At 39.5% G+C, this 27,382-nt stretch overlaps 1 protein-coding gene across 3 annotated transcripts; it reads left to right on the top strand.

Moving 5' to 3' along the window:
* Positions 1-1,176: 1,176 nt before the first annotated feature.
* LOC144028779 (serine/threonine-protein phosphatase 4 catalytic subunit B) lies at positions 1,177-21,507 on the top strand. 3 transcript variants are annotated; one of them, XM_077535672.1, is made up of 9 exons: positions 1,177-1,231; positions 4,307-4,576; positions 6,762-6,813; positions 6,904-6,954; positions 10,918-11,019; positions 13,245-13,418; positions 15,302-15,428; positions 15,651-15,840; positions 20,979-21,507. In XM_077535672.1, exons 2-9 carry the CDS (start codon positions 4,467-4,469, stop codon positions 21,106-21,108), a joined length of 936 nt encoding a protein of 311 aa, XP_077391798.1. In that variant the 5' UTR covers positions 1,177-1,231; positions 4,307-4,466; the 3' UTR covers positions 21,109-21,507. The 3 variants fall into 3 exon arrangements, with proteins under 3 accessions (XP_077391798.1, XP_077391797.1, XP_077391799.1); XM_077535671.1 differs by lacking the exon at positions 1,177-1,231 and adding an exon at positions 1,797-2,134; XM_077535673.1 differs by lacking the exons at positions 1,177-1,231; positions 4,307-4,576; positions 6,762-6,813; positions 6,904-6,954 and adding an exon at positions 7,771-7,894.
* The last annotated feature ends 5,875 nt before the right edge of the window (positions 21,508-27,382 follow it).

The raw sequence follows: 27,382 nt of genomic DNA, 5'->3' as shown, positions 1-27,382 counted from the left end.
GAAGCAATGGCTAATGCTGGCCACGGGCCCCTGTTAATGTACAGCAATGTAAAATATTGTGTAATACTGTGCATTCTGTTTTCGAGTAATGTTCCTTTGTAACTAGTAACTAGTATGTTTTTTTTTCTTCTCATTTTCATTCTTCAGTGTGATGGAGGTGTCACCTTTTTATAACAGGGATGCCTTTGCAAGATTATTTTTTAACTTTTCACCTATTTATCTCACCTTTATTTATAATTTATTTTTCTTGTATCATTTATTTATCCCTGAAGAGTCAGGTAATGTGGATGTCCTGTGAATATTTTTTTTAAAAAACTTGAATTTCTGCGATTGGCTGGCAACCAGTTAAGGGTGTACCCTCCCTACTGCCCATAACCAGCTGGGATAGGCTCCAGCACCCCCGCGACCCTTGTGAGGAGCAAGCGCTTAAGAAAATCGATGGATGGATAAACTTGAAATGCAATGTTTTCTTTTTTTGCAGTAATTTCAGTTTAAATTAAATCCAATACAGCTGAAATTAAGGGCTATTTATTACAATAAAGCCCAAATAAAGGCTAATTAAAGTTATGTCTAAATTTAAGGCTATTGAAGTGTACAATCAAAGCAACTAAGTTCCACTGAAAATAACATTTCGAAAGTGTTTATGTGTATCTTTAAGAAATTAGCAGGCAGATTTGATAGAGAATCCGAACAAAATGACAAATACGCTTAACATGACTTGTTTTGATTTATTTATGTTCATATCATAAGATATAAAACAAAATGTAGAATAAAATCAAATTTCCACTGAAAATATTTTTTTAACGCGTATCTTAAAAAAAAAAAACAGACATATTTGCTAGAACGTCCTAAAATTGAATGACAAATATGCCTACAATTACTTGTTTTGATTTGTATTGACCTTCATATCAAATAAAAAGCATTTAATGCATTTGATTTCTTATTAAACTTTTGAACGATTTAAGTAATATTTCTTTACGCTTGGATTGGGATTACCCAACCATGTCAAGTACGAAAGGTTTTGACACATACTGTGTTGGAGCCATATTACAGTGTTTTTTGTTTTTGCTTCTCTTCATGTGATTTCTGAGTTTGACCGCATGGTGGCGCATGTGGCCCCAGGATTAAATGAAGCTCATGGTCTCATGGAAATGAGCGTCAGGTGTGTGTGAACGAACCTTGGAGGCAAACTGTTTTTTTGTTTTTGTTTTTAAATATTTAACCGTTCTCGGTATGTGAAAAGGATCGTGCTGTATTTTGGAAAATGACTGGACTTTATTGGAATGAAATTGTTTTTGACCACACGAACGAACATGGGTTTTGTTTTGAGGCAACGACACACGTCCTAAGAGTTCTCACCGGTTCACCCCCACAACAAATATAGCGTCTTATTGGAAATACTTTATATACTGTAATTATAATTTGCAGTGAGCGTGGGTACGTTTTATTTTTATTGTCTTTAGAACAATGTGTGGCCAATATCATAGGATAGGTTTTGAGCGTGGGTGAGGTGTGTGTTTGTGTGTGGGTGTGGGTGTGTGTGTGTGTGGGGGGGGGTAATTTAAAGCACACACACCACATACTTACTGTATAGTACAACAATGCAGACTCACTATAATGTAATGAGGTCAAAAGTAAAATGTTCATATTGTATTTAAAATTAATAGTTACTTTAAAATGCATAAAAATTCTATAATTTTTATGCTGTATCGTGGTTTTACGATAGGTATTTTTTCCTAGTGTAGTTGCCGTCGTTGGCGATCCAAGATGGCCGATCTTCTGCGCATGCGCGTTACCGATCGTGCAGGGGTCACCGATCGCGTCTTGACAACGCCAACTGGCACCGAAGGGAAGTGACGGTTCCACCCTGCGCCCGCATGAAAGAGTATTTGTTCTTATCCAATTGACTCTGTAGACGTCATTCTGATCCACACTCCGAAACGAAAGGCGGCGGTATTCTGCCCAAATGTTTGCTAACCGCCAAAATATTAAAATAGAAGTGCGTGAACCGGTAGTGACGACGCAGCCACAGGAAGAAAAGAGGCCGGTAAATGAAGAAGAAGAAGAAGAAGAAGAAAAACAGAAGTTGAAACGAATACTGGAGATTGTTTTTCAATCTTCCATCCACTGTAATGTAAGTCGTTGCATTGTAAATAATAGGATAGTTTTAATGTTTATCTGGTGGTGCGGTTTTAGAGATGTAGACACGGTTACTGTGACGCTAATGGCACGGCAAATCGTGTTGAGTCGATCGATGGCTTTCATAATTTTGTGCTTTATTCCTCAATATGTTGTCGTCCAATGTTACATAGATTAAAAAAAAGATCACAAAACGCATTAAGGCCACAAAAGAATCTGATGATTGACGTTTAGTGATTCCGCTACTAATGTCCATAGTTTTACGTAAGCCTCACGCCTAGGCCCTTCAAGTAGCGCCGCTTTTAGTATGTTTGTAAAATTTCGAAAATTAATTTATTAATATGGGACAACATTATCAGACACATCTTAAAAGGCAAGTCCAGTGATACGAGTATCGCTTTCCTGTGACAATTATTAAGAAAGTTATGACTAATATACGTTCAATGTCTTAATACAAAGTCAATGGGGTATATGCCACGGAAGAGGCGAGACTATTTGCACCAGCGTTGTCATGTGGGAAATATAGGATTATCGTGCCATAGACTCAAAATTATCGTATTTTGATGGAAATTATCATACACCTGTCATAACTAAAATACACAGATTTGCGACAGTCAAATATTCTTGTGTTTAAAAGCCTCACAGGCAATCAGGGCTTCGTTGCGGGTTAACTACACTGATCTGTACATATTACTGGATAGGTGGTTTTGAGTCTTGCGCGATTTCCTGTTTGGGAGCGTCTCCTGGGGCGGGCACTTACCTTTCAGCCAATCAATGCATGGACGTCACTCGTTTCTCATTCTCAGTAACGCTGGTATTATGTCACATGAGAACGGATACCTTGAGGGTTCGCAAAAAAACTCGGTCAGTTTCAGCTTTGCCGGCAATAATACGAAATGGTCAAATTATCGTACATTTACCATTTTTTTTAGGATTATTGATCGTACATCGTACGGGTCATATTATAGTACAAATACGATAATTATCATACACCTGGCAACACTGATTTTCACATGAGCTTTGATTCCGGTTCTCGCGACGTGGGCTGCGTCCCTATTGACCATTTGCACGTGACGTCACTTCCCCCATGGGAACTAATGGTTAATTAATAATATCGGCATGTTACATGTGAGTACTCACCGATACCGATACCACTGTTTTAATGCTGTATCGGCGCCTCTGCCGGTAACCGGTATCGGAACAACACTAATTTTAATATAGCTTGGGCCAGTGTAAACAGCGACTGTGTAGGTTTAATCTTCAAAAATGATCTTTAGTTAAGGCACATAACTATCACAAAACTACAGAAGTATGAATCTGGTTATTTATTGAGTAGCATGCCACGTTTAGGCTAATATTGCTAGTTATTAATTCAGCAGTACACTGTGCTAAATAACTGGTGGTGAGGAGGCAATTTGTAGAGGTGTAAGTCACAATGTGAGAGTTGCAAGTATGGTAAATTCGATTAAACAAGTTGGAAACAAGTCTGAAGTCACTATGGCAAATATCCAAATGTCGAGTCCCAAAACAAAATCACAATATATTGCTGTGATAAAATGTTGATTTTGTTGATCATGTCACAAAAAGTGCATTACAATTATAAAAGTTAAATGACCAATTTAGTGTATAAGTAATTATTATATGAATTAATAATTATTTTTAATTAATAAATTAATATATTATTTGTTTATTTGTTTTTTAGAAAATACATTTCGTTAAATGTTTTCCCCCACCTGACATTTGCACAATTTACCAGTTGAGTAAGAGTTACTGTGATGAAAAATATGGAAATAAACTTTTTATAGGACTATTTATATATAGCAGCCAATGATGCTGAGATATTCCTTGCAGCATGAAATTGTTCACTGATGACTGCCAGCAGAAGGTACATAATTAACCTGTGTAATGTGTATCCACTTTTGTGAATCGTTGTGCAAAGTGACCTGCTGTGACATTTTTTTCCTGATGTGAAACATGTGCTTTGGCTCAATAAAGGATGGGAGACACTGCTTTACAAGCTTTCCAGTTCTCCTGTGCTTCTTTGCACAATTAATTATCCCTAAGTGTGCAGTGGTGCATGTGGTAGAAATCAGCACTTAATCACATTGAAATATTGTCTTTCTTTTAACATCTGTATCTTTTGATTCTTCTCATCTCACCAATCCAGAGTGTCTTCTTGTGACTACCTGACTTAAAGCAGTTGAATATTGACTGGTGCGAAGAAAAGGAATCCCCTCTCGACGACCAGCAGATCAAAGAGCTTGGTGATAGTAAACCTGAGAGTGCGAAGATCAGTCTGTGGCCATAGTGAGTGAGTGGCTTTCCCAATGTGTGTGACAATGGGAGACATCAGCGACTTGGACCGACAAATTGAACAGCTCAGACGCTGTGACCTTATTAAGGAAAATGAAGTGAAAGCACTTTGTGCCAAAGCCAGGTAACAGTTGTTTATACACTCATACACAAAACACATTAGGAAGAATGCTCATTTAAAACATTAAACAACATTTAAAAAACATGAAGGCATTTAATGCGACAACTATAATTTTTTTGCTATCTGGAACCACAACCATTGTATTGCATTGTAACAGGTTAAAAATGTCAGTTTTCACCCCCCCCCCCCCCCCCCCCATTTCATAGCATAATTCTTATATATTAGTTTAAGTTTAGTAGTTACTGTTGATCAATAACAGAAAAGTGTAATTGTGCAATGACAGTGGTGCCTTGAGATATGAGTTGATGTTTGTATGAGAAAATAATTTAGAACTAGAGCTGCGAGCAGCTATAAAGGGCCCTCGCAGCCCGGGCCACGTTGGGATACTGGCAAATTGGAAGCAGAATTTATTTGAAAATGGCATAATAAAACTTTACATGTGGATTTTTTTATTATTTTTTTGCTAGGTGTGATGAGTGTGTAAAGCTCAATGGTTTTGGTGAATGTTAAGTTCTGCAAAAATCAGCGTCCTTTTATATTTTTAGGCAATGTGTTGCCCTGATTGTATTTTTTTTTGTAAAAATATATATACACATCATCATTCGTTGTACTTTGTGCACAATGTTGCTTCTATTGTCCATAGAGGCTATTAAAAATAAAAACAAACAAAATAAAAAGTACATATGTTTGGATAGGCCTGATGCCAGTGAACATTTTGAGTGGTGAAAAGTAAAATATTCATAAATGACTTAGTTATCGCACTTACAATGAGTTTACAATTTTTGTACAAAATGCCATATGTGGGGTATGTTTTTTTTTGTTTTTTTATGTCTCAAGGGCTAGGTAGCACTACATATATAACTGAATGTTGTCATAGAAATACCTTCAGGCCTTGACTATAAACATACATGTCAAGTTTGGGATTTTTTGGGAGCATGTACCGGGGAGTTAGGCATAGCCTTTGTCATTGCGGAACACAAAATTTGATGCCCCGCCCTCATCATATCGTATTTCGAAAAGTCAAGATTTTTTCTCCTGTTGTTGGCCCAGATCTTGACATGGTCCAGGCCAAGTTTGAAGTAAATCGGATGAAACGTGTAGGAGAAGTGGGCAAAAGTATGCCTACTGTAAATGTGTGAAAATCTGCAAAATTCAGATATTCAAAAATTAGTAGCGAGCTAACTTTTCATTTTAGCATATGGGTCCAAGAGACTTTTTTTTTTTTTTTTTTTTTTTTTTTTTTGCAGGTCTTCGGCTACCTCGTGCACCTAAAAATTTCCATAGATCTTGCTTAAACGTACAACCAGGGCTGCTTTGTTAAAAATTTATAGGGAGCGCTGTTGAGCCATTTTTGTATAAATAGCACTCCGCGACTAAGGAAACTGCCACAATATATTGTCGTCATATCACAATATTAAAAGCAGCACATCTGTTAAAAAAGTTGGGTTGATTGCCATTTGTGCAGTTCTAGCACCCACCGGTTGTGAGTTTTTTAGTGCAGTTTAATTTTCACAAGGCATGTTTTGGCCCTTCTATGTTTAAAATCCACACTAATGATCCGATGAAGGGGAACGTAATATGCTTGTGAACCGAGTCAATATGTAGCATAATATTAGCATATATTATAATAATATTAGCATGCAAATTGTCAATATTGTTATTAGAGATTGTAGGTGTTTTATGCATTGCTATAATGTACAAAAGCACAAAAACAATAGTTTTCTTTTCATCAGTATCAGCTCATTTCTTTTTATAATATTGTGAACTTTTTTTTGTATCGCCAAACTCCCCACAATATAGTAATAATTATCGTATCGTGACCTTCATATCGTAATATCGTATCATGATGTTTGGACATTGTTACATCTAGTGTTCTGATACCGATATTGGTATCGGCAGAGACCCCAATACTGCATTAAAACAGTAGTATCGGCAGTGGTGAGTACTAACAAGTAACATGGCGATACCATTATTTCCAACGCTAATACAGTATAGGACTTTGGATGCAGGATCTTGTCTTGCTCGTAGACGACATTCACTGATGTGTGACATGTTCACTGCATGCCGAGCCAAGATATCTTATTGGCCTTTGAATGCCCTTTTTTTTTTTTTTTTTTAAACTGCCTATCCATCACCTACATTGAACTGTTCGTTAAGCCCATGTTAATGCTTTTATTTTTATTGTCAGAGAAATTCTGGTTGAAGAAAGCAATGTCCAGAGAGTTGACTCTCCTGTAACAGTAAGTGTCGTTTTTGTATTTGTCTTCTTGGCCGTAAGTTAAACCTTTCATTTAATTGATTCAATTAAATGATGATTATCCATTTTACAGGTCTGTGGTGATATACATGGTCAGTTCTATGACTTGAAGGAGCTTTTTAGAGTAAGTTATTTTTTTTCCAAGTGCTTTTCGATTCTAGATTATTTTCATGTTATGTGCTATAGATATATAAATCATCGGCTTGTGTTGCAGCACTTCTGGCAACGCAATTCTTCTGTCTAGGGCTGAACGGCTTGTATTAGGGATGTCCCGATCACACTTTTTTTGGACCCAAGTCCGAATCGCCTCATTTTGAGATGTACCGATCAGATATCTCTGCATTTTATTAAGGAGATTCTTTCTTCTTCTTTTTTTTTTTTTTTTGCTTTTTAACAAAAATACCCCAACATCTTTTAAATGATGTGTGGACAGTGGTTAAACAGGGTAAACCATTTAAACCCCCTTTTTTTTTTTTTTTTTTTGGGGGGCACATCTATGAGTTACTCAAAGGGCTATTATTAACCAGTAAATTCATTTTTCACAAGAGCTTTATTTTTGAGAACATACTGTAGTAGCGGTTATAAAGCATGCTGCTTAACACAAATTGATGGGGTCACCTAATGTTTTACTTTAGGAAGAAAAAATACAGTGCATATTTAAATGTGTGTGTGTGAAACAAACCAACTTTACTCAACTCAACTTTATTTATAAAGCGCTTTAAGAACAGGCATTGCTGTATACAAAGTGCTGTATATAAACATAAATATTAGTTTTGCAGTAAAACAAGAACAAAGCACCGTGATGGCAACTCAGCCTCCGCGTATTTCCGTGCACAGTCCACTGTTTCTTGGATGCTACACATTCAATCAATGGCAACCAAACTTTGGGAATCCGAGGAGGAAGATGATTTTGAGACAGAAGGGACGACAGAATGCAGCGTTGTCCAACCCGATGTGTTTGAGCCGATTAGGACGTCGGTGTCTCTCGATGACGATGACGAAGATGTGGAAAGTGTCACGGAGGAAGCCACAATACGAGCAGAGAGGATCGGAAATATAGACCGGTATGTTTGTGCATTCTGTTTCTGTGTGTAGGCTATTTGCTCAAGCAACCTCAACTTTCTGTAGCACTAAAGCGTGAAAGACGTCAACAGGCGGCCACGTTGTGCTCATGGGAATAATAGTAATGCGTCGGCTGTTCATGACAAGTTAACATGGCGATAACCTTTTCCATTCATAAAAAAATATCGGATGCACAGTACGAAACAAAGGTAGCACTAAATCCTCAAAATGATCAGCACAAAGCTTGAGTGCTTGGTTGGCGAGCATAACTCACCATGTTTTCTTCCTTGCCGATTGACTTTTCATATTCACTGGTCACAGTTGTTTTTTTGTTGTTGTTGTTTTTCCCCCGCTTTGGAAAGCTAAAGAAGCTCTTGTCACTCCCTTGACCATTAGTGCAACCAAATGCGACACGATAAACCGTTGTTGAACTGGAAAACAACTCAACACAAGCGCATACAACCGAACGCTTTTTTTTAATTTATTTATTTATTTAACCACTCACTCATACACTCACACACAAGCGTACTTCATGCAAGCCACATGGGGTCTCCCAGGCTGAGGAGCGAATCCGCACATACAACCGAACGCTACTGTGGCGACTTTGTCGTCTGTGACTTCACGGCTCCGGAAACACCCGAAGACGCCAGGACGCTAGATTCAAATTGTCGAGGACGCCTTCTGACTTGTATTTAGTGATTAAACTGCTTTACAGCTACAATATAACCACTTTGTAATGAAAATTATGCTTTGTAAAGGTGTTCTAAAAGTTTCAAGATGAACATGGAAATGTTTGAAATTTGACCTTTAAAATGATACAGGGCTCTACACTAACTTTTGCATCCAGTGCTACCAACTTTTTCAGTTGGTCGCACTACACAAGTTTTGCACCGTGTAGTTTCAGATGACGTAAAGATGACAGTGACCAAAAAACAAAAAAACAAACAAACAAAAAAACAGGATTGACATGCGACTCGATATACAACTGCAAAATATTTTACTGCAACAAGATTTGTTTGCAATATAACAGGTCAATTATTTTATTTTACTTTAAAAGAAATTGAAAAAAAGTTTTGCTTTTATGAACATTAGTTTGGAAGCGCTATATAAATTGAGTTGAGTTGTTCAATGCAGAGAGGCCAGCTCTAGCATTCCTAGCATCAATCAAATCTGGCCATTGAACACTACTTTGGATTAGGACTACTGATGCAATGTTTCCCAACCAGGAGTATGTGAGCACATTGCAGATTGCAGGGGGTATATGGAAACTCTGGTAACTGAAGACATAAATTATAACTCCTATACTATGTTTTGTTTCATGCCTCCTTTGTAGGGGACTATTGTAAAGGTATTTTTGATGGTAATTGTTATAAAAATTTCATATATATATATAAACAAACAAACAGCTGGTCTATTCTTTATTTTGATTCATTGACACAGTGGTACCTCTACTTACGAACGTCACATACGAAATTTTCAAGTAACGAAACTTCTCAACAGGAAAATATTGCCTCTTATTACGAAAGAAGTTTCAGGATACGAAAGGTAAAACTACAGTATGAGCTGCCACTCGCAGCTCCCAGAGTTTCCTGAACGCAACATACTTAAGGCCTCAGTATGCTTCTGCGAGAGGCTCGCGTCGAGGCGTCACGTTGGAGCTCCGCTCGTGCGTTTGCCTTCCGACTTGTGCGCAATACACATCGGTGTCTGCTGGAGTTTCACACCAAGTCCCGCTGTCGCTATGGCTGGGCCGCCACAGAGTGGCGATTCCTCTGCATTTTATGACGGATTCAGGAAGTTCAATTTAATTCAGAAACACGAAACAAAGCCGGGGGGAGAGTAAGTTCATCACCGTGGCAATTAATTATTGCCAATTTGCACCGGTGTCGGCCGTAAACTCGCCAAAACACAACAGCCGTGCGCTTAGCAAACACAGTTTTTTATTTTTTTATTTTTGTTATTGTTGTTTTCCGCCTCTCGTCCCAGGCACATATCCACATGCACAGCCGTGGTCTCCGAGCAGGGAAGTCGATTTGCGCCGCCAGTTGCCTTAACGGAAACTATCTGGGCGGGGGGCGGGGCGAGAGAGAGAGAAAAAAAAGAAAAAACGCCATCGAACGGACCAATCAGAAGCGAGCGACGCCCCGCCATCGACGTGCGTCCAAGGATTGGCGACGTGTGCACGTCGGCCGGCCACGAGCGACGCAGCACTTAAAATTCATGGCTCCCGTCGATCATGTGATCGACGGCGCTCATCGACGCGAGAGCAAACGTGGAGGCATAAATTAGGCTTAGAGCTGCTCTGCCATTGGCTATTACCTTAGCATACCGCATGTATATCTGTAATATAGATAGATAATAGATGTTGCTATGTAGCGTCCTGAACGCTGTCTGTAGCTCCACTAGTTGCGAACGCCGGAGGCTTGTCGTATCATACAATGGCAGAATGATTAACTTTCTTAGCGTCCTTAATTGGCAAGTAAATATAATGTTGACGTGGCGTCGTGTTGATGGAAGTCGATAGTCGTGTGAGGACGAGTCAAGCGGGCCACCTTGAGCCGCAACGTTTCCACATGCTGCGTGGGTCCATTTCACAATACAACTAACAAAGCAATTACATCTACGTCAATGTATTACTTGGAAGGCTTTTATTTTGACGTTGTCCTCCGCAGCGCGATTCGCGTATGTACGACCCGAGTCCCGAATCGTGGCATTTGATGCAAGTGAGCAGTATCTTTACAACTTACAACTTAGAACTAATTTAAAGAGAGAGCAAGTAATATTATTGTAGTAAATCAAAAATCAATTGAGGGGCCACTTCGAGTGTGCGTGCCGGCCACATGCCCATCCCTGGATAGGAGGTTATGAACGGAATATGACAAAGGAAGCCTTTGTAAAATTGTAAAATCGTACTTAGTGCCGGTGATATAGACCAAACTCTGAGACCAATTGTGTGATTCTAAAAAAATTCTAGCGCATACTTATTTGACGTCCCTAATATGTCATTGTATTCTTTTCACAACAGGTTGGTGGAGATGTCCCGGAGACAAATTACCTCTTCATGGGAGACTTTGTAGACAGGGGCTTCTACAGTGTGGAAACATTCCTCCTCCTGCTAGCTCTTAAGGTACAAATGCCTGTTAACATATCAGGGTTTGTCCAGTCATGAAAACCGGGGAAAAGTCATGGGAATATTGTGTGGATAATAATTAGGGTGCCATCCATCCATCAATCAGTTTTCTGCCGCTTATCCGTGGTTGCAGCGTGGGGGAAGCAGCTTTAGCAGGAAAAACGACACTGCTCCACCTGAATCTGAGATTTGACTTCCTGATGGTCCCTCCTTTCCAGCACCTCTTACCAGGGAGGCTTGTGAGTAGGGATGGGAATCGAAAACTGGTTCTTGTTGATTGGGCTGCGTATCAGTACTAATTTCCTGAATCGATTCATTTTGATTCACAAGAGTTCGATTCGATTTCATTTTTTGGAAATGCGGAGGAAGTAACTGGTCAAATGGTTTAGTTATTTTTCTTAATGAAAAATAATTTGTGTTACACAGACATTGATATCAGCATAGTGCTGGGCGATATGGGCCATTTTATATCACGATAACGATATACCACGATATAGATATATTTGCAGTTCTTCCATGAAAAATCATACAACATTCTTTGCTTACATTTTCACGCTTTATTTGTATGTAACATTAAACAGAATGTCACAAATGAATCCAGTAGTGCTGCAATATACAATAATAAATGTAAACAAAGGAGGCACAATAGCCTACACATTTTTATAAGGGAGAAAAAAACAAGTTCAGACATTTTCGGTCATGAATTAAATGCAACAACAAAAAATATTCTTCAAAGTGCAAAGTTTCCACTTTATCTGTAGCTTTGTAGTGCAGCTAGAGTAGTAGATCAAAAGTACCTAACATTATTTGGATGTGGCAAATGCAATTATATAAAAATAAACACTCTGTTTTACAGAATCTGTAATCAAACGCGCTATCGCCTCTGTTATTTTTTTTTCCCAGCGAGGTGTTTCTGTCACACGGGATGGCCCGCGCAAAGTACTCCTGTATGTTCAGATTTTTGTTCCAGATTCACGTACTTTATCTTTGTTGACTCACATCTGTAGGATAGTCGTGCTCTTTTTCATGCTCCTCTCAAGGTGATGAAATAGGTTTGTTGTGTTCGCGTTGGGTGCTGGAATGTTCCTGTGGCACAACTTGCATATTACGGTACTGTTTTCTGCTCCACGTCAGACTTCGTGAAACCAAAATGCAACCAAACGAGATGTACCACTTTTTTCGGAAAAAGTGCCTCTTTCTGTGGAGTTGTTTAAGATGCAACTTCTTCCATTTCAGGGGCCGCTCCTCCCTCCATCGTCTTACTTGTGTGTGTGAGATTGTGCGCCTAATTGCGCATGTGTTAACGTAAAGCAGTCTCCTTGGCAAACGATATCCGGTTGAATCGTTTTTTGTTTTTTGTTTTGTCCCACCCCTAGTGCTAAGCACACGGCATGTAGCTTCGCCCAGCAGAGTACAAGTCACCTGGATGTTTACCGTCCACTTCGACTCTCCGGCAGCTGGATCTGCCAGTTACATCCGGCTTTCGGATGGAAACAAATCTTTGGCGAGTCGGCGTTGAGGCAAAAACTTGGGCATTGCAAGGAGTTTGTAACCTTGCTCTCGCAAGATGAATTATCGCGGTATTTATGAGTTCACAAGCCCGTTGATTTCCACCGATCCGAACTACTGGTGGTTCGGACCAATCATAGAGCGACATTGTGTGGGGCAAACAAACCTAACATGGACGACTGGATGCTGCAATTAATTCTGCTCTTGCAGTATTTCTCAGTTTCCTTGTTGAATGTTGAGCGAGAAGTGCTTCATTTCTAGCTGGTAAGATGTTCGTGTTTTTTTTTTTCCCCCCCTTCGACTAGAATGAAGAAATTTTCATCCGTGGCCATGATTGGTGAAAACAATCGTCAGAATGCCCTGTCGTCCAATCAGCTCGAAGTATTGTACAGAATGTCCCGCCTTTCCCAAGCAAATTACCGTGGGGCAGTTCCAGATGGATATTGTGGAGCACTCCCTTGAGTGAAGCGCAATATCAATCTGGCTATTGCCAGGTTAAGGAGTTTGGTGAAGCCATGGGGAAATGACTTCTATACGGCTTTGACGAAATTCTGGTCCACCATCCGGCATCTAAGGAGAAGAAAACAGTGCACCATTAACAATGTAATATCAGTGGAAGTGGCAATGCTACCTGTGATTACTCTGCTGAGGATTACAATACAAATGCTTGTTTTTAACCCCCTTTGTGGTTTCTTTTTTTTTTTTTTTTCCAGGTGCGTTACCCAGACAGGATAACTTTGATTCGGGGAAACCATGAGTCCCGGCAAATCACCCAGGTCTATGGTTTTTATGATGAGTGTCTCAGAAAATATGGCTCTGTCACAGTCTGGAGATACTGCACTGAGATTTTTGACTACCTGTCCCTCTCCGCTATCATTGATGGCAAGGTGAGATGCCAATTTAAATATTACTTGCAGCTATGTTTGTATTGAGTTCAGGGTTTTCCCCAGCATTCTATGAGCCCAGCGGCACGAGGTTAGGTTAGGGTTAGCCCATTTTATATGGAAGTAACAAAACCTTGAAATCACATCTCAAGTGGACCGTAACTTTAGGGTTAGGGGGTGTTGTGACTGGTGCTGAAGAACCACTGCCGAGAGGGCTCTAAAAAGCGGTTAAAACGGAACCGCTCGGCCTCTAAAAAGTCTCATGGAGACGCTAACATCCGAGGACAAAAAATGCCGCTTTGGTGTGGAACCGGTCCTGTGGAAAAGCGCCAAGAGAGAGCGAGATTAGGTTCCAGACACCTTTTTCTCCCAAATCCGTGTTTTCTAAAAGAGGGGACGTGTACTCTGCGGCGGAAGCGACAAGACACATGGCTAACAGAGGATTCCAAAGGCATGTCATCTAACCATGGAGAAGATACGTTGTCAGATGTTGCACTCCAACCTGCGAGGAGGCAGAAAAATCCAGAATCTAGTCTAAATTGGGGTACAAGGAAAGACTGCAGGTCTATAGGAAATCCACGGAGGGACCTCGCGCATAAATGTACTCGAAGATTAATCAAATTAATTCGATTTATCACCCAGCCCTACAATTATTTGAGAGACATGTCAAAGCAATTACAACCGGACCCATTTAAATAGTAAGTAACGGCTAATACTAAAACATAACTCACCAACTCGACTTTTTAAATAAACGTGATGGTCAGACGACGCAGTCCGGCACTGGCAGTCGGCTCTACAAGTTAACAAGTAGGCATTTAAGTATTCAGGCCATAACAGCAATATTTACGATAAAGCTGTCTTAAAAACCCACCTCGAGCAGCAACAAACATTTCCTCTCACGTTCCCTGGCTACTTCCGTACTCCTGCCCACAGGCGGCTCTTATTGGTCCATGCGGTCATATGACCGAACACGGCAGTATGCCAAAGATCATTTAGGGGAGTACACTCGCACAACAGGCCAAAAAAATGGGGCGCAGACTAACTTAAAACCGCACTGTTTTGAGATTAGATTATTGCACTTGGTCAAACCTTGATGTCTGTTAGATTTAGATTAATCGTGCAGCCCTCATGTCCGGTGGTACCAATAAGTATAAAATAAATGTGGGAGAAGCTCTAAATGCAGAATTCATCAGTTAGAATGTGAATATACATTTTTTTTTCTCAAGTGCTACTCAGATCGGTCTAAATCGTCATGTTGTCAGAACCATCAAGAATGAATTGAAAGCAAAGCACACAAGAAAAACAATCGCTGTGAAATATAAATCTAACCTTTGCGAGTTATTCACGATACTGAGATATGTGACCGGCTCTGTCAAAAGCGTCCTCATGTGTCAAAAAATCTAAATTGACATACAGTCAAACCTCGGTTTTCGAACGCTTCTGTTCTCGACCAAATCGGTTTTCGACCAGAAAATTTGAGAATTTTATTTCTCAGAACTCGTCCAAAAAATGGGCTCTCGAACTGAAAAAAAGCCGAGCGTACCTGTATATGCAGCTACACAATCTTTATACTTCAATTTGTGGCACTGTTTAGACGGTGAAAAGTATTTGTAGTGCTTCACCCCTCGCTAGACTTGTCTATCGCACTCTCAGTGTAGCGAGTGTAGTGCGTTCTTGCTTAGCCATTCATGCTCACCGACTCCTTGTCAGGCTGCAAGCTGGCTGACTCGCTGTCGCTCGCTGTAATGTAAAAGTATTTTACAAAAATTGAGACCAAGAACAGAGCAATAATAATACTGTAAATGTGTTTAAATTGTTACATTTATGTTTGTCATTACATTGACTTGGCCATCAGTTGTTTAATTCCATCCTTTTTGTTCCCTCAGATATTTTGTGTGCATGGAGGCTTATCGCCTTCCATCCAGACACTGGATCAGATCCGAACCATTGACAGAAAACAGGAAGTGCCTCATGATGGACCAATGTGTGACCTCCTTTGGTCAGACCCAGAAGGTATACAAGCAACTTCCTTAGTCAATCAAACATGCTTATACAAATATAAATTGAATCCAGCTCACTTTCTATTTTTCACATGTATATTTTCAGAGTGATGCTATTTAATTATACTACTTGTATGTAAACATTAGTTTCTCTATACAAAAAGACGAATAATATTGGAAATGATAACCTATCCCAGGTTTTGAAATGTTTTTGTTTTTGTGTCCCTGGTCTCAGACACGACCGGCTGGGGTGTGAGTCCGAGAGGTGCTGGCTACCTGTTCGGCAGTGACGTGGTGGCCCAATTCAATGCTGCCAATGACATTCACATGATTTGCCGAGCACATCAGCTGGTCATGGAGGGCTATAAGTGGCACTTTAACGAAACAGTGCTCACTGTGTGGTCAGCACCCAACTACTGCTACAGGTACAAAACAAGAGTACTGTAATCTTTCCAGTCGGACACAGTCGGCCATACATTGATTAAAAACCTCTTTCATACAGAGAAACCATAATAATTGCTTCATCAAATCTGTTGCCTTTTAACTCATTCAATCCCAAAAACGTGTAAAAACGTTTTTTTAAGTTTGTCCTTCCCTCCCAAAAACGTGTTTATGTGGGGTTTTTTTGTTTGTTTTTTTGTTTTGTTTTTTTAAATGCAAGAGCATATAGGAGGCTCTGATGCAGCTTCTCACATGAAGAGATGGCTTCACTTATTTAGCCCATACTAGCAATAAAAAGATTTTTTGTCTATAATAAATTTGATACTTTCATTATTTTTCATGTACAATTAGTCTTTTAAAAACACATTTTGTAACTTGCTGTCGCCTGAAAATGACATCACAAGGGCTCAGGTAACCAATCACAGCTCAGCTGTTTTCTAGGTTTGGTTTGGTCATGTGACATTCACAAGCTGAGCTGTGATTGGTTACCTGAGCCCTTGTGATGTCATTTTCAGTCGACAGCAAGTTGCAAAATGTGTTTTTCAAGGTACTAATTATACATGAAAAATAATGAAAATATCACATTTATTATAGGCAAAATATTCGTTTGACTCCCAAAAATTGCTAAATAAGTAAAGTATCCCTTTAAAGCAATCGTAGCTACTGCGGCCAGCAGGTGGCAGCAGAGTACATGAGATCAGAAAGGGCCATGTTGCAGCAAGCTCTTTTTATCAGTGTTTTTACCAGGAATGTGAATTTGGATGAAACTTAGCTATATTCTAATGCTAATTGCTGCAAAACGGAAACAGATACAAACACTTTTTTTTTTTTTTTCTTGATGAAAACAGAGACTCTACTCTTTCTTTTGGTAGGTTCCATGTTTTTATAGCAATTGAGCAAAATATTCTGTCAAAATCCAACATAACAGCCGGTTGCTTCAGGGAGAAGGGCTGGGAGTGAATGAGTTAAGGAAAAAAAAAAAAAAAAACTCCCCAAGAAGCGGGGTCTTGCCGCAATGGCTTGCGCAATAAATTTGGAAATAAATGGTAAATATAACTAAAACATTACCTCCCCAAAGCGCTTTAAATTGACTCACATTCACTCATTCACACACGAATGGGCGGCAGCGACCAGGCACGTTGACAGCAAATAGAGTTCAGTGTCTTGCCCAAGGATAGTTTGACAGCAGTCAGTCAGTCAGGATTGGAGCCTGACCCTTTGGTCACTGGACAATCCGAGATACCAACTGCGCCACGGCCACCCGATAGCTGTAAAAGAAGCCAGAAAAACAACAGTGATTATACAAATATGCGTGTTTATGAGGGACACAAATTGTGATATTGTCAGAGAGCAAAATAAATTCTCATTTGTTTTCAGGAATCGAAATGTAGTGAGTGTGGGCAGAACTAGTGTTTTAGTCAAGAAGAACACCCGAACAGAGACCAAGACATTATAGAGGCTATAGAGTATCGAGACTGAGACGAGACCAAGACGTTTGGAAGTCGAGACCGAGACGAAACCAAGACGTCTGGAGGATGAGTCTAGGGCTGGGAATAGAAGTCGATCAAGTCGGTTCGGTAGACCACAAAAACTGGTCGACGCGAAAATGTTAAAAAGCATATTTGCGGCACCTGCCAGTTGCTGGGAGGCACAGAACCAATATTTCAGGTTCCACTACTAATTAAGATGCTTCTTGGGGTGTGTTTGTGGTCTCTTTAGACTGAAAAGGGAGAAAATTAACATCGCTACATGTCTTATGTTTGTAACAAAACAATCCGCGTCAAAATCGCTAAATAAATAAGAACCGCTGGCCAGACACATGTAAGATGGCGTTTGGCCCTACGTGCATCAGCAACACGAAGGCGGTATCTTCTAGCGATGCAACGGTTCTCGGTCTTGGACCGGACCGTTCGGTCCGCCCTGCGCGAGACAATACGCCCTTATGGACCGCGGGTTTTCGGTCTGCAACAAATGTTGTATTTATTGACGCTTACACGCCACTGTATGTGTGCGTGCGTGCAAGCCGAGGCAGCCGCGCCGGCTGGAGAAAAGCCCTCCCCGCGAGCTAATGTCCAGTCAGTGTTGCGCTTCCGCCCACTCCCCCCCTCACACAGAAGCGGAAAAACAAGCGCGAGCTGCAATTTTGACAGACCAAAGTTTGAAGAAGTGGTGTGGAATAATTTCGGCTTCCTTATCGAATACGTCAAACGAGGGAGTGAAAACGGCGAACAGAAATGTAACTGACTGTAAACGTTGTTTGTAACATGTCCCCTACGTTAACCTTAGACTTAGACTTGACTTTATTGATCCCTTTGGAATGGCTCCCTCTGGGAAATTTACATTTCCAGCAGCAATAAGAACAGATAATAAAAAAGAATTCAATCTATCAAATAAGGTTATACATGTTTTTGAGTTTTAGAAACAAGGTTTTGTAACAAGAAAAATAATATTTATCACAGATAAACAAAAGAAAAGCAAGAACATGCTCACATTTTGCAATGGTGCGTTCAATGACCACACACGCAGTAGGAAAGCGCAGCATACACAAAAAGCAAAAAGCTCAAACGGCTGATTGAATGTTAGTTTTTTTTGTTTTGTTTTTTTTGTTTGTTTTTTTCGGTTTTCTTCCACGTTTGAAATTGAAGGTTACGGATAGTGTTAGGAACAAGAACATTTTTGAAAATGGCCGCTTTTATGTTGTAGAAGTTATAAGATCCCGTGGCAAATCACTCCCGGCCAAAATAGGTTCAAAAGGAAACACGAGCAACATGAACAAGCATCTCCAGCATCATTGTCCTGATGCACACTGAATATTTTTGTATATTATGTATTTTTTGGTATATTAGGTATGTATGTAATAATAATAATAATTATTATTATTATTATTATCATCTTGTAGCCATATTTAATAGGGCTGGGAATCTTTGATAGTCTCTCGATTACGATTTTTGGGTCTACGTTTCGATTCTGAATCAATTTCCGATTCTCAATTCAAACAATTGTCGATACAAAATTATTTGATTGACAAGTGATTTCTGCTTCAATTTACAGATATGCACAACATTGTCATGATCTACTCCACTCTGCTTTGCAAGACAAAATGACAAATAGAGACATTAAAGTCTTTTTTTCTTCTTTTTTTTTTTTTGTTTAAACATTTATTAATTTTGTATTGTAAGTGGCTTTTTCCACAAAAACAGCATGTGGGCTACAACTGCCTTTACCCCTTCTTCATTTCTAAATTAAAATCGATTTTTAGATCTTAAATATCAATTCGATTCGATTAATAAATGAGAATCTTGATTCTTTTATGAATCAATTTTTTGGCACACCCCTAATATTTAATGCTACTGCATAGTGTTAAAACTTGCACAATGCAATATTTGCGGACAAGCAAAATAAAGAGAATTTTGGGGGGGGGAAAGTAGTTGTCTTTATGCACAAATCACGAACCAAAACGGAACTGAAACTGTGGCCCAAAAACCGAGGTGCGGACCGTACCGTAAGCTACCAGAATTGTGTTTAGCTGAAAGCTATCATGAGCATAACCTATGGTATAGCTCATAAGTGATTAAAACATACACAAAATGCCCGGGTAATAACACAGCAAAAAATGGTGTGGGCCGCATTAACATTAAACTTCCATATCAAGTAAGGGGCCATGGAAGTTTTCCGGCTCCAGTGTTCTTCTGAGTCTTGCACAGAGCAACTATCCTCACAGTTTGCAATAATTATGTCTCGCTTTGTGCTGTGGCTGCATTTGAACTTACTTTGTAGCAGACTGTTGCTCCGTCCAAAACCAAAGCTTTGCATCTTTTCTAAATGTGCACCTCCTTGTTCATGACCTTTAAAAAGTAAGCAGTGCACGTCCATTGGGGACGCCCTTTGTAGTATGGAAGCTGCTAAAACGTTAAGTTTTAATTTGGCCTGCTTTAAAAACTGATCGATTGTTTATCAATGAATTGCACTTACCTGTTTCCTTTTCAAATGGATGGATTTAAAACAACAGCACCGCCTCTGGCTGCTGTTGATTTTTTAAAACCACAAGTTTACAGAAGTGTTTTGTTGTTAATAGACCCTTCTCGCCGACGTCACGTTTCCCAGAATGCTTAGCTACCGCTTTACCCTCCCGGAGGGCAAACAGTCATTACACGGAGAAACGATTCATTGTGAAAATATGACAAATGTACAAAAAAACCTCCCTCGTAGGAATGTAGGTTAGTGCGACTCATTGGAAGCAGCCGTTCTCTCCAAAAGCTGGAGTTGCTTGGAGGGCAAGAGCCTTATGTACTGCATGGACCTGGTCAAAGGAAGCCACTGCGTTCCCCCAAGTGAGCTACTGCAACATTTTCAATTGAATTGTAAAGAAGAGGACTTTGATGCTATCAAGAGCCTGGAGTCGTAAAATTAATTACTTTGTGTCTGGATGGGTGAAAGATATCGGCTGCGTTCAACACGGCAATGTTTGTCTAGTGGCAGGAAGTGTTTTATTTATCTTTTGGTTGACACGGGTTACTGGTGTAAAATGTCATTTATTAAATTTTGCGTCTGGATAAACTCGTCTTGCTGTACTCTGAAGCCTTTCATTAATCTTAACTTGCTAACTGAAAACAAACACGGTGATTTAAAAAAAAAAAAAGTCATGATTTTTCACAACGCAAAGTTGGCAAGTAAACTGAAAGTATTATGATTATTATGTGAAAATGTTTGCAAGACCTACAAAAAGTTGTTTGATATATCAGTGTGAAAAATGTATAATTATACATAAATGTTGAATATTCCAACATTGGGTCCATGTTTTGTGTGTGATTGCTGAGAATGTCACATAATTTTTAAACTTTTTAGTAAACTTCCTCCCCCCCCGGTATTGAATCACTGCTGGTAGCCGAAAGAACGATTTCCTATCTCTGTTAGCCTGATTAGAGCCACCGTAGGCCGTGCAAAAGTTTACCATTGTGTTTGTTGCAGATTTAGAAACCGTTTCACCTATTTTCTACGTACTAACTGATTTCTAATTCTCTCGTGTTGGCCTGTCCTCCAGCTTGGGCGGCACACACGCGTGATGTCACACATTCATGGTCCAATACCTTCCACGCAATCTTTTTCTTTTTTGCTTGTGCAGATGCGGTAACGTGGCTGCCATTTTGGAGCTGGATGAACATTTACAACGAGAATTCATCATATTTGAAGCAGCACCGCAGGAAACGAGAGGCATTCCATCAAAGAAGCCAGTTGCAGACTATTTCCTGTGAAGTCAATTGTGAATTGATTTCACCAATTTGTTAGTTCAGAACTCTGTGTTAGTTTGACTGAAAACCCGCAGAGCCCTGGCCATGTCAAAACCATCGGATCATTTTTCTTCTTTCTCTCTATAAATTTAACTCCCTTCATATACTCACTCCTCATGTAAGTTAATTTTTAAGATGGCATGTTAGGAGCATTTTTCTACTTTCCAGAAAAAAATATAGGTTTCACAATTTATAATGTGATGTTTGGCAAGCTGGCCAAAGTGAGGCACTGTGTTCACTGATCTTTTCTCATTGGTCCGTTTTAATCTAATCTCTGTCGGTTTATCCATTTTGATATTGTGAAAATAAAAGTTTTGTATTGGTGTGTTTGCTAAATAAAAGGCACTTGTGCATACGTTTAAATGGCTAATTGTCAGTCACCGGACCGTAGTCTGCTTTCTCATTAAGACCGGTGATTGGGAACATTTTTCCTGAACATCTTCATGATCAGGCCAAACGAAATACGTTTCTACAATCGCTGTTTTTCTTCTTAAAAACAAAGGTTTTTGTTCACCTTTACTAGTTTCGGCATCAACTGCCGCCTTTCTCAGAAGCCGTCAAACTGACCGTTGTGACGTGTCTTATCAACTGATGTTTCTGGGTGTGGCCGGTGTGACAGTCATGACGTACCACGCGTACCACCCGGTGGTCTATGCGCCTAAATGTGTTTGCCAACTGATGGTTGAAAATGGCTGAAAAAAAACACACACACAAGGAAGACCGTTTATGGTTCCATGACCACAATAAACTGACATGGTCATGGATAAATGGTCATTTGCATGAACGTTTCTTTTTACATATGGCATAATATTCACTCGCGCAGCTTTTTGCCTCTCCTGTCTGTTAAAATAGTTTTGAGTCTGCACTCAAAAGTGTAGTGTGTGCGGGCGCATCAGGAGTGCAGCCAGCAAAGAACAAATTTCATTTTTTTTTATTGAGATTGAAATCACGATTAATAAAACAATTATTCATTGATTTTAAAACTTAGTACTTTTTCTTTTGGTTTCTTTCTTAAAACTTAGCTTTAATTAAATATGACTTAAAAGTACAGCAAGAAATAAAATGAGTAAAAGTCAAATGAGAATGGCAATTGAAAACAATTACTGAGTGTTCATGCGCATTTTGGCCACTTTGGGGCAGTGTGGTTCCGTGCTTCATCCCTGCAGCATACTCTCATACAGAAGTTGTGATTGTGATTTTGATAGAAGTCAGATTGGGAAGAATTTGTGCCTGTGGGTATGTTTCCACAGCAATTGTCTGTGTATATATATATATATATATATATATATATATATATATTTTTTTTTTTTTTTTTTTTTTTTTTATTAGGGCCCGAGCAGCGACCGCTGCGAGGTCCCTATTGTTTTTGTAAAAATTATTATTATTAGGGCCCGAGCAGCGACCGCTGCGAGGTCCCTATTGTTTTTGTAAAAATTATTATTATTATTATTATTATTATTATTATTATTATTATTATTCTTCCTCTTCTTCTTCTTTATTCTCCGCAAACGATCGCGATTTTGGGTACCTAAACATTCACGAAAACTCACCGAACTTTGCGCACTCTTCGGGCCCGGCGAAAAATTTGATATTATGAAGGCGTCATAACAACGCGACTCTATAGCGCCCCCTAGCGTAGAAAAATAATAACCAAGCCCGGCACGTTTGAGCTAGAGCAACGAAAATTGGCAGGCACGTGTAGCACCCCGAGACGCACAAAAAAGTCTATTGGGACCATGTAGCTAAAATGTGCAGGAAATGAGCTATGAATTTTTTAATGTCCAATTTTGGCCTATTTTGGCACATTCACTGTGGTCATGCTTTTTCCCCCTTTGCAAACATTTTTCATCCAGTTGACTTCAAAATTGGCATTTATCATCTCAAGACCTGAGACAACAACTGGGCAAAAAACCTTGACTTTTTGAAATACTATATGACGGGGGCGGGGCATCAAATATTGCCTTGAAAATTTCATTTGTCCAGAAAGAGCAAATGCTTAATAACTCCCATGTTCAAGCTCCGAAAAATCTCAAACTTCTCAGAAAACGTAATAGTCACGGCCTGAAAACATCTATATGATAAAATTCAGTTATACATATAGCGCCACCTAGTGGTTACAATAAATGTCATACTTTACGTTTTTAGCTACTGTGCTGAGCTCGTTGAAGGGATCCAGTTGAAAATTGGTCAGAAAAGCCTTAAGATGTTGATCATGCCCCACACCGAATATTGTAACTTTTCGCCAAAGGGCGTGGCCGCTACGGTGACGCAAAGTCTGAAGATTTTTCGTGACAATAAAAGCTGCATTAACTTGACCGAGATGATCCTATCTTCTCAAAATTTCACACATTTGATGAGAGTCCAGCCCTAAAGACATCTACGAACTTATATTTCATCTTACTGATAGCGCCACCTAGTGGCATTTTTTTTTTCTTACGAATTTTCTTCTACGTTTTTGTCCAAACACGTTAACTGGACCTACCTCAGATTTGCTCAGATGAGGGTTTCGGCCTTCATGATGTCACAACACGAAGTTTGTGAGTTTTCGTGAATTGCTGTGGGCGTGGCTAAGCGCTGTTCGCCAAGAAAACAACGCCGGTTTTGAGGGTCTAAACATGCACAGAAACTCATGAAACTTGGCACACACATCTGGCCTGGTAAAATGAGCAATATTTTAATGTTGATTGTGCTATTTTTACAAAAATGACTCAATAGCGACCCCTAGAAAATTTTAACGAAGCAGCCCCGGTTGTACGTTTAAGCAAGATCTACGAAAAATTTTAGGTGTATGAGGGAGCCCAAGACCTACATAAAAGTCTCTTGGACCCATATGCTAAAATGAACAGGAAGTGAGCTACGCATTTTTGAATGTCCCATTTTTGATGATTTTTGCACATTTACAGGGGGCATACTTTTGCCCACTTCTTCTCCACGTTTCATCCGACTGAGTTAAGACTTGACCTGGACAATGTCAAGACCTGAGCCAACGACAGGGGGGAAAATCTTGACTTTTCGAAATACTATATGATGAGGGCGTGGCATCAAAATTTGTGTTTCGCAATGAAAAAGGATATGCTTGATAACTCCCCGGTACATGCTCCAAAAAATCCCAAACTTGACATGTATGTTTATCGTCAAGGCCTGAAGTTATCTCTATGACAACATTCAGTTATATATGCAGCGCCACCTAGCCCTTGAGGCATGAAAAAAAAATACCCCACATACGGTATTTTGTACAAAAAATGTAAACTCATTCTAAGTGTGATAACTAAGTCATTTATGAATATTCTTTTAGTTTCCACCACTCAAAATGTTCACTGGCATCAGACTTATCCAAACATATATATATTTTTATTTATTTTTGATAGCCTCTATGGACATTAAAAGCAATATCGTGAATGAAGGATATGCTTAATAACTCCACGGTACATGCTCCAAAAAAAATCCCACACTTGACATGTATGCTTATAATCAAGGCCTGAAGGTATCTCTATGACGACATTCAGTTATAAATACAGTGCCACCTAGCCGTTGAGGCTTATATAAAAAAATTTAAAAAAATACCCCACATACGGTATTTTGTACAAAAAATGTACACTCATTCTAAGTGTGATAACTAAGTCATTTATGAATATTCTTTTAGTTTCCACCACTCAAATTGTTCACTGGCTTCACACCGATCCAAACGTATGTACGTTTCCATTTTGTTTTATTCATTTTTGATTGCCCCTTTGGACAATAAAAGTAAACATTGTGCAATGAGTACAACGAGCAATGATGTGTATATACACTTTTACAAAAAAAATACCAATCAGGGCAACTCATTGCCTAAAAATAAATAAGGACGCTGATTTTTGCAGGTCTTAACAATCACCAAAATCCGTTGAGCTTGACAGACACTGGCAAAAAAAATATTCTACATGTAAACGTTTATTATGCCATTTTCAAAGAAATTTTGCTTCCAATATGCCAGTACCCCAACGTGCCAGTACCCCAACGTGCAAGTACCCCAACGTGCAAGGACCCCAACGTGGCCCGGGCTGCGAGGGCCCTTTATAGCTGCTCGCAGCTCTAGTTATTATTATTCTTTATTCTCCGCAAACGATCGCGATTTTGTGTACCTAAACATTCACGAAAACTCACCGAACTTTGCATACTCCTCAGGCCCGGCGAAAAATTTGATATTATGAAGTCGTCATAACAACGCGACTCGATAGCGCCCCCTAGCGTAGAAAAATAAAAACCAAGCCCGGCACGTTTGAGCTAGAGCAGGGGTGTCAAACTCATATTAGCTCAGGGGCCACATGGAGGAAAATATATTCGCAAGTGGGCCGGATCGGTAAAATTGTAAAATAATTTTTAAAACATTGCCGTCAATTACATGCAGATTTTCGCTATTTGTGGGCCAGCCCTAAATTGTGGGGCGCATCTGTACAAATATTGTCCTAATTTTTTTTTGCATAAACCTGTATATTGTTCACTGATTGTGTGCCGGGTGCCGTTAATGAAGTTATAAGGACGTTAATCCTTGTCATATGTGTAGTTGAATGTGTCTTATTCAGCATGTTTGTGTTTGATTCATGTTTTTATTTTTTAAACAAACTAACTTTAAATTGTGTTTAAAATAACGACATTCAGAGCAATTCCATGTACAAGTTGCATTGCTCAACTGAGACCTACTTGTGTAATTATGAATTTATAAGCTTTGATTGTGGCCGGCTGATTAATTGGGCCGACATTAGTCTTTTTTTTTTTTTTTAAACTTTACAAAACCATCTCGCGGGCCGGATTAAACCCCATTGCGGGCCTGATCCGGCCCCCGGGCCTTATGTTTGACACCCCTGAGCTAGAGCAACAAAAATTGGCAGGCACGTGTAGCACCCCGAGACGCACAAAAAAAGTCTATTGGGACCATGTAGCTAAAATGTACCGGAAGTGAGCTATGAATTTTTTTATGTCCAATTTTGGCCTATTTTGGCACATTCACTGTGGTCATGCTTTTTCCCCCTTTGCAAACATTTTTCATCCAATTGACTTCAAACTTGGCATTTATCATCTCAAGACCTGAGAGAAAAACTGGGCAAAACATCTTGCCTTTTTGAAATACTATATGACGGGGGCGGGGCATCAAATATTGCCTTTAAAATTTCATTTGTCCAGAAAGAGCAAATGCTTAATAACTCCCATGTTCAAGCTCCAAAAAATCTCAAACTTCTCAGGCAACGTAATAGTCACGGCCTGAAAACATCTATATGATAAAATTCAGTTATACATATAGCGCCACCTAGTGGTTACAATAAATGTCATACTTTACGTTTTTAGCTACTGTGCTGAGCTTGTTGAAGGGATCCATTTGAAAATTGGTCAGAAAAGGCTTAAGATGTTGATCATGCCCCACACCGAATATTGTAACTTTTCGCCAAAGGGCGTGGCCGCTACGGTGACGCAAAGTCTGAAGATTTTTCGTGAAAATAAAAGCTGCATTAACTTGACCGAGATGATCCTATCTTCTCAAAATTTCACACATTTGATGAGAGTCCAGCCCTAAAGACATCTACTGACTTATATTTCATCTAACTGATAGCGCCACCTAGTGGCAATTTTTTTTATTACGAATTTTCTTCTACGTTTTTCTCCAAACACGTTAACTGGACCTACCTCATATTTGCTCAGATGAGGGTTTTCGGCCTTCATGATGTCACAACACGAAGTTTGTGAGTTTTCGCGAATTGCTGTGGGTGTGGCTAAGCGCTGTTCGCCAAGAAAACAACGCCAGTTTTGAGGGTCTAAACATGCACAGAAACTCATGAAACTTGGCACACACATCTGGCCTGGTAAAATGAGCAATATTTTATTGTTGATTGTGCTATTTTTACAAAAATGACTCAATAGCGCCCCCTAGAAGTTTTTAACGAAGCAGCCCCGGTTGTACGTTTAAGCAAGAACGACGAATATTTTTAGGTGTATGAGGGAGCCCAAGACCTACAAAAAAGTCTCTTGGACCCATATGCTAAAATGAACAGGAAGTGAGCTACGAATTTTTGAATGTCCCATTTTTGACAATTTTTGCACATTCACAGGGCGCAGACTTTTGCCCACTTCTCCTACACGTTTCATCTGACTGAGTTAAGACTTGACCTGGACCATGTCAAGACCTGAGCCAACGACAGGGGGAAAAATCTTGACCTTTCGAAATACTATATGATGAAGGCGGGGCATCAAAATTTGTGTTTCGCAC

Source organism: Festucalex cinctus, chromosome 1 (genome assembly GCF_051991245.1).
Source record: "Festucalex cinctus isolate MCC-2025b chromosome 1, RoL_Fcin_1.0, whole genome shotgun sequence".
Classification (NCBI taxonomy): domain Eukaryota; kingdom Metazoa; phylum Chordata; class Actinopteri; order Syngnathiformes; family Syngnathidae; genus Festucalex; species Festucalex cinctus.
Note: the sequence above shows the minus strand (reverse complement) of the source record. Positions and strands in the feature narration are given on the sequence as shown.

Coding starts and splice junctions, on each gene's coding strand:
- LOC144028779 (XM_077535672.1), top strand. CDS start 4,467: ATGTGTGTGACAATGGGAGACATCAGCGACTTGGACCGACAAATTGAA. Junction 11,020..13,244: donor TCCTCCTGCTAGCTCTTAAG/GTACAAATGCCT, acceptor TTTTTTTTCCAG/GTGCGTTACCCAGACAGGAT. Junction 13,419..15,301: donor CCGCTATCATTGATGGCAAG/GTGAGATGCCAA, acceptor TTGTTCCCTCAG/ATATTTTGTGTGCATGGAGG.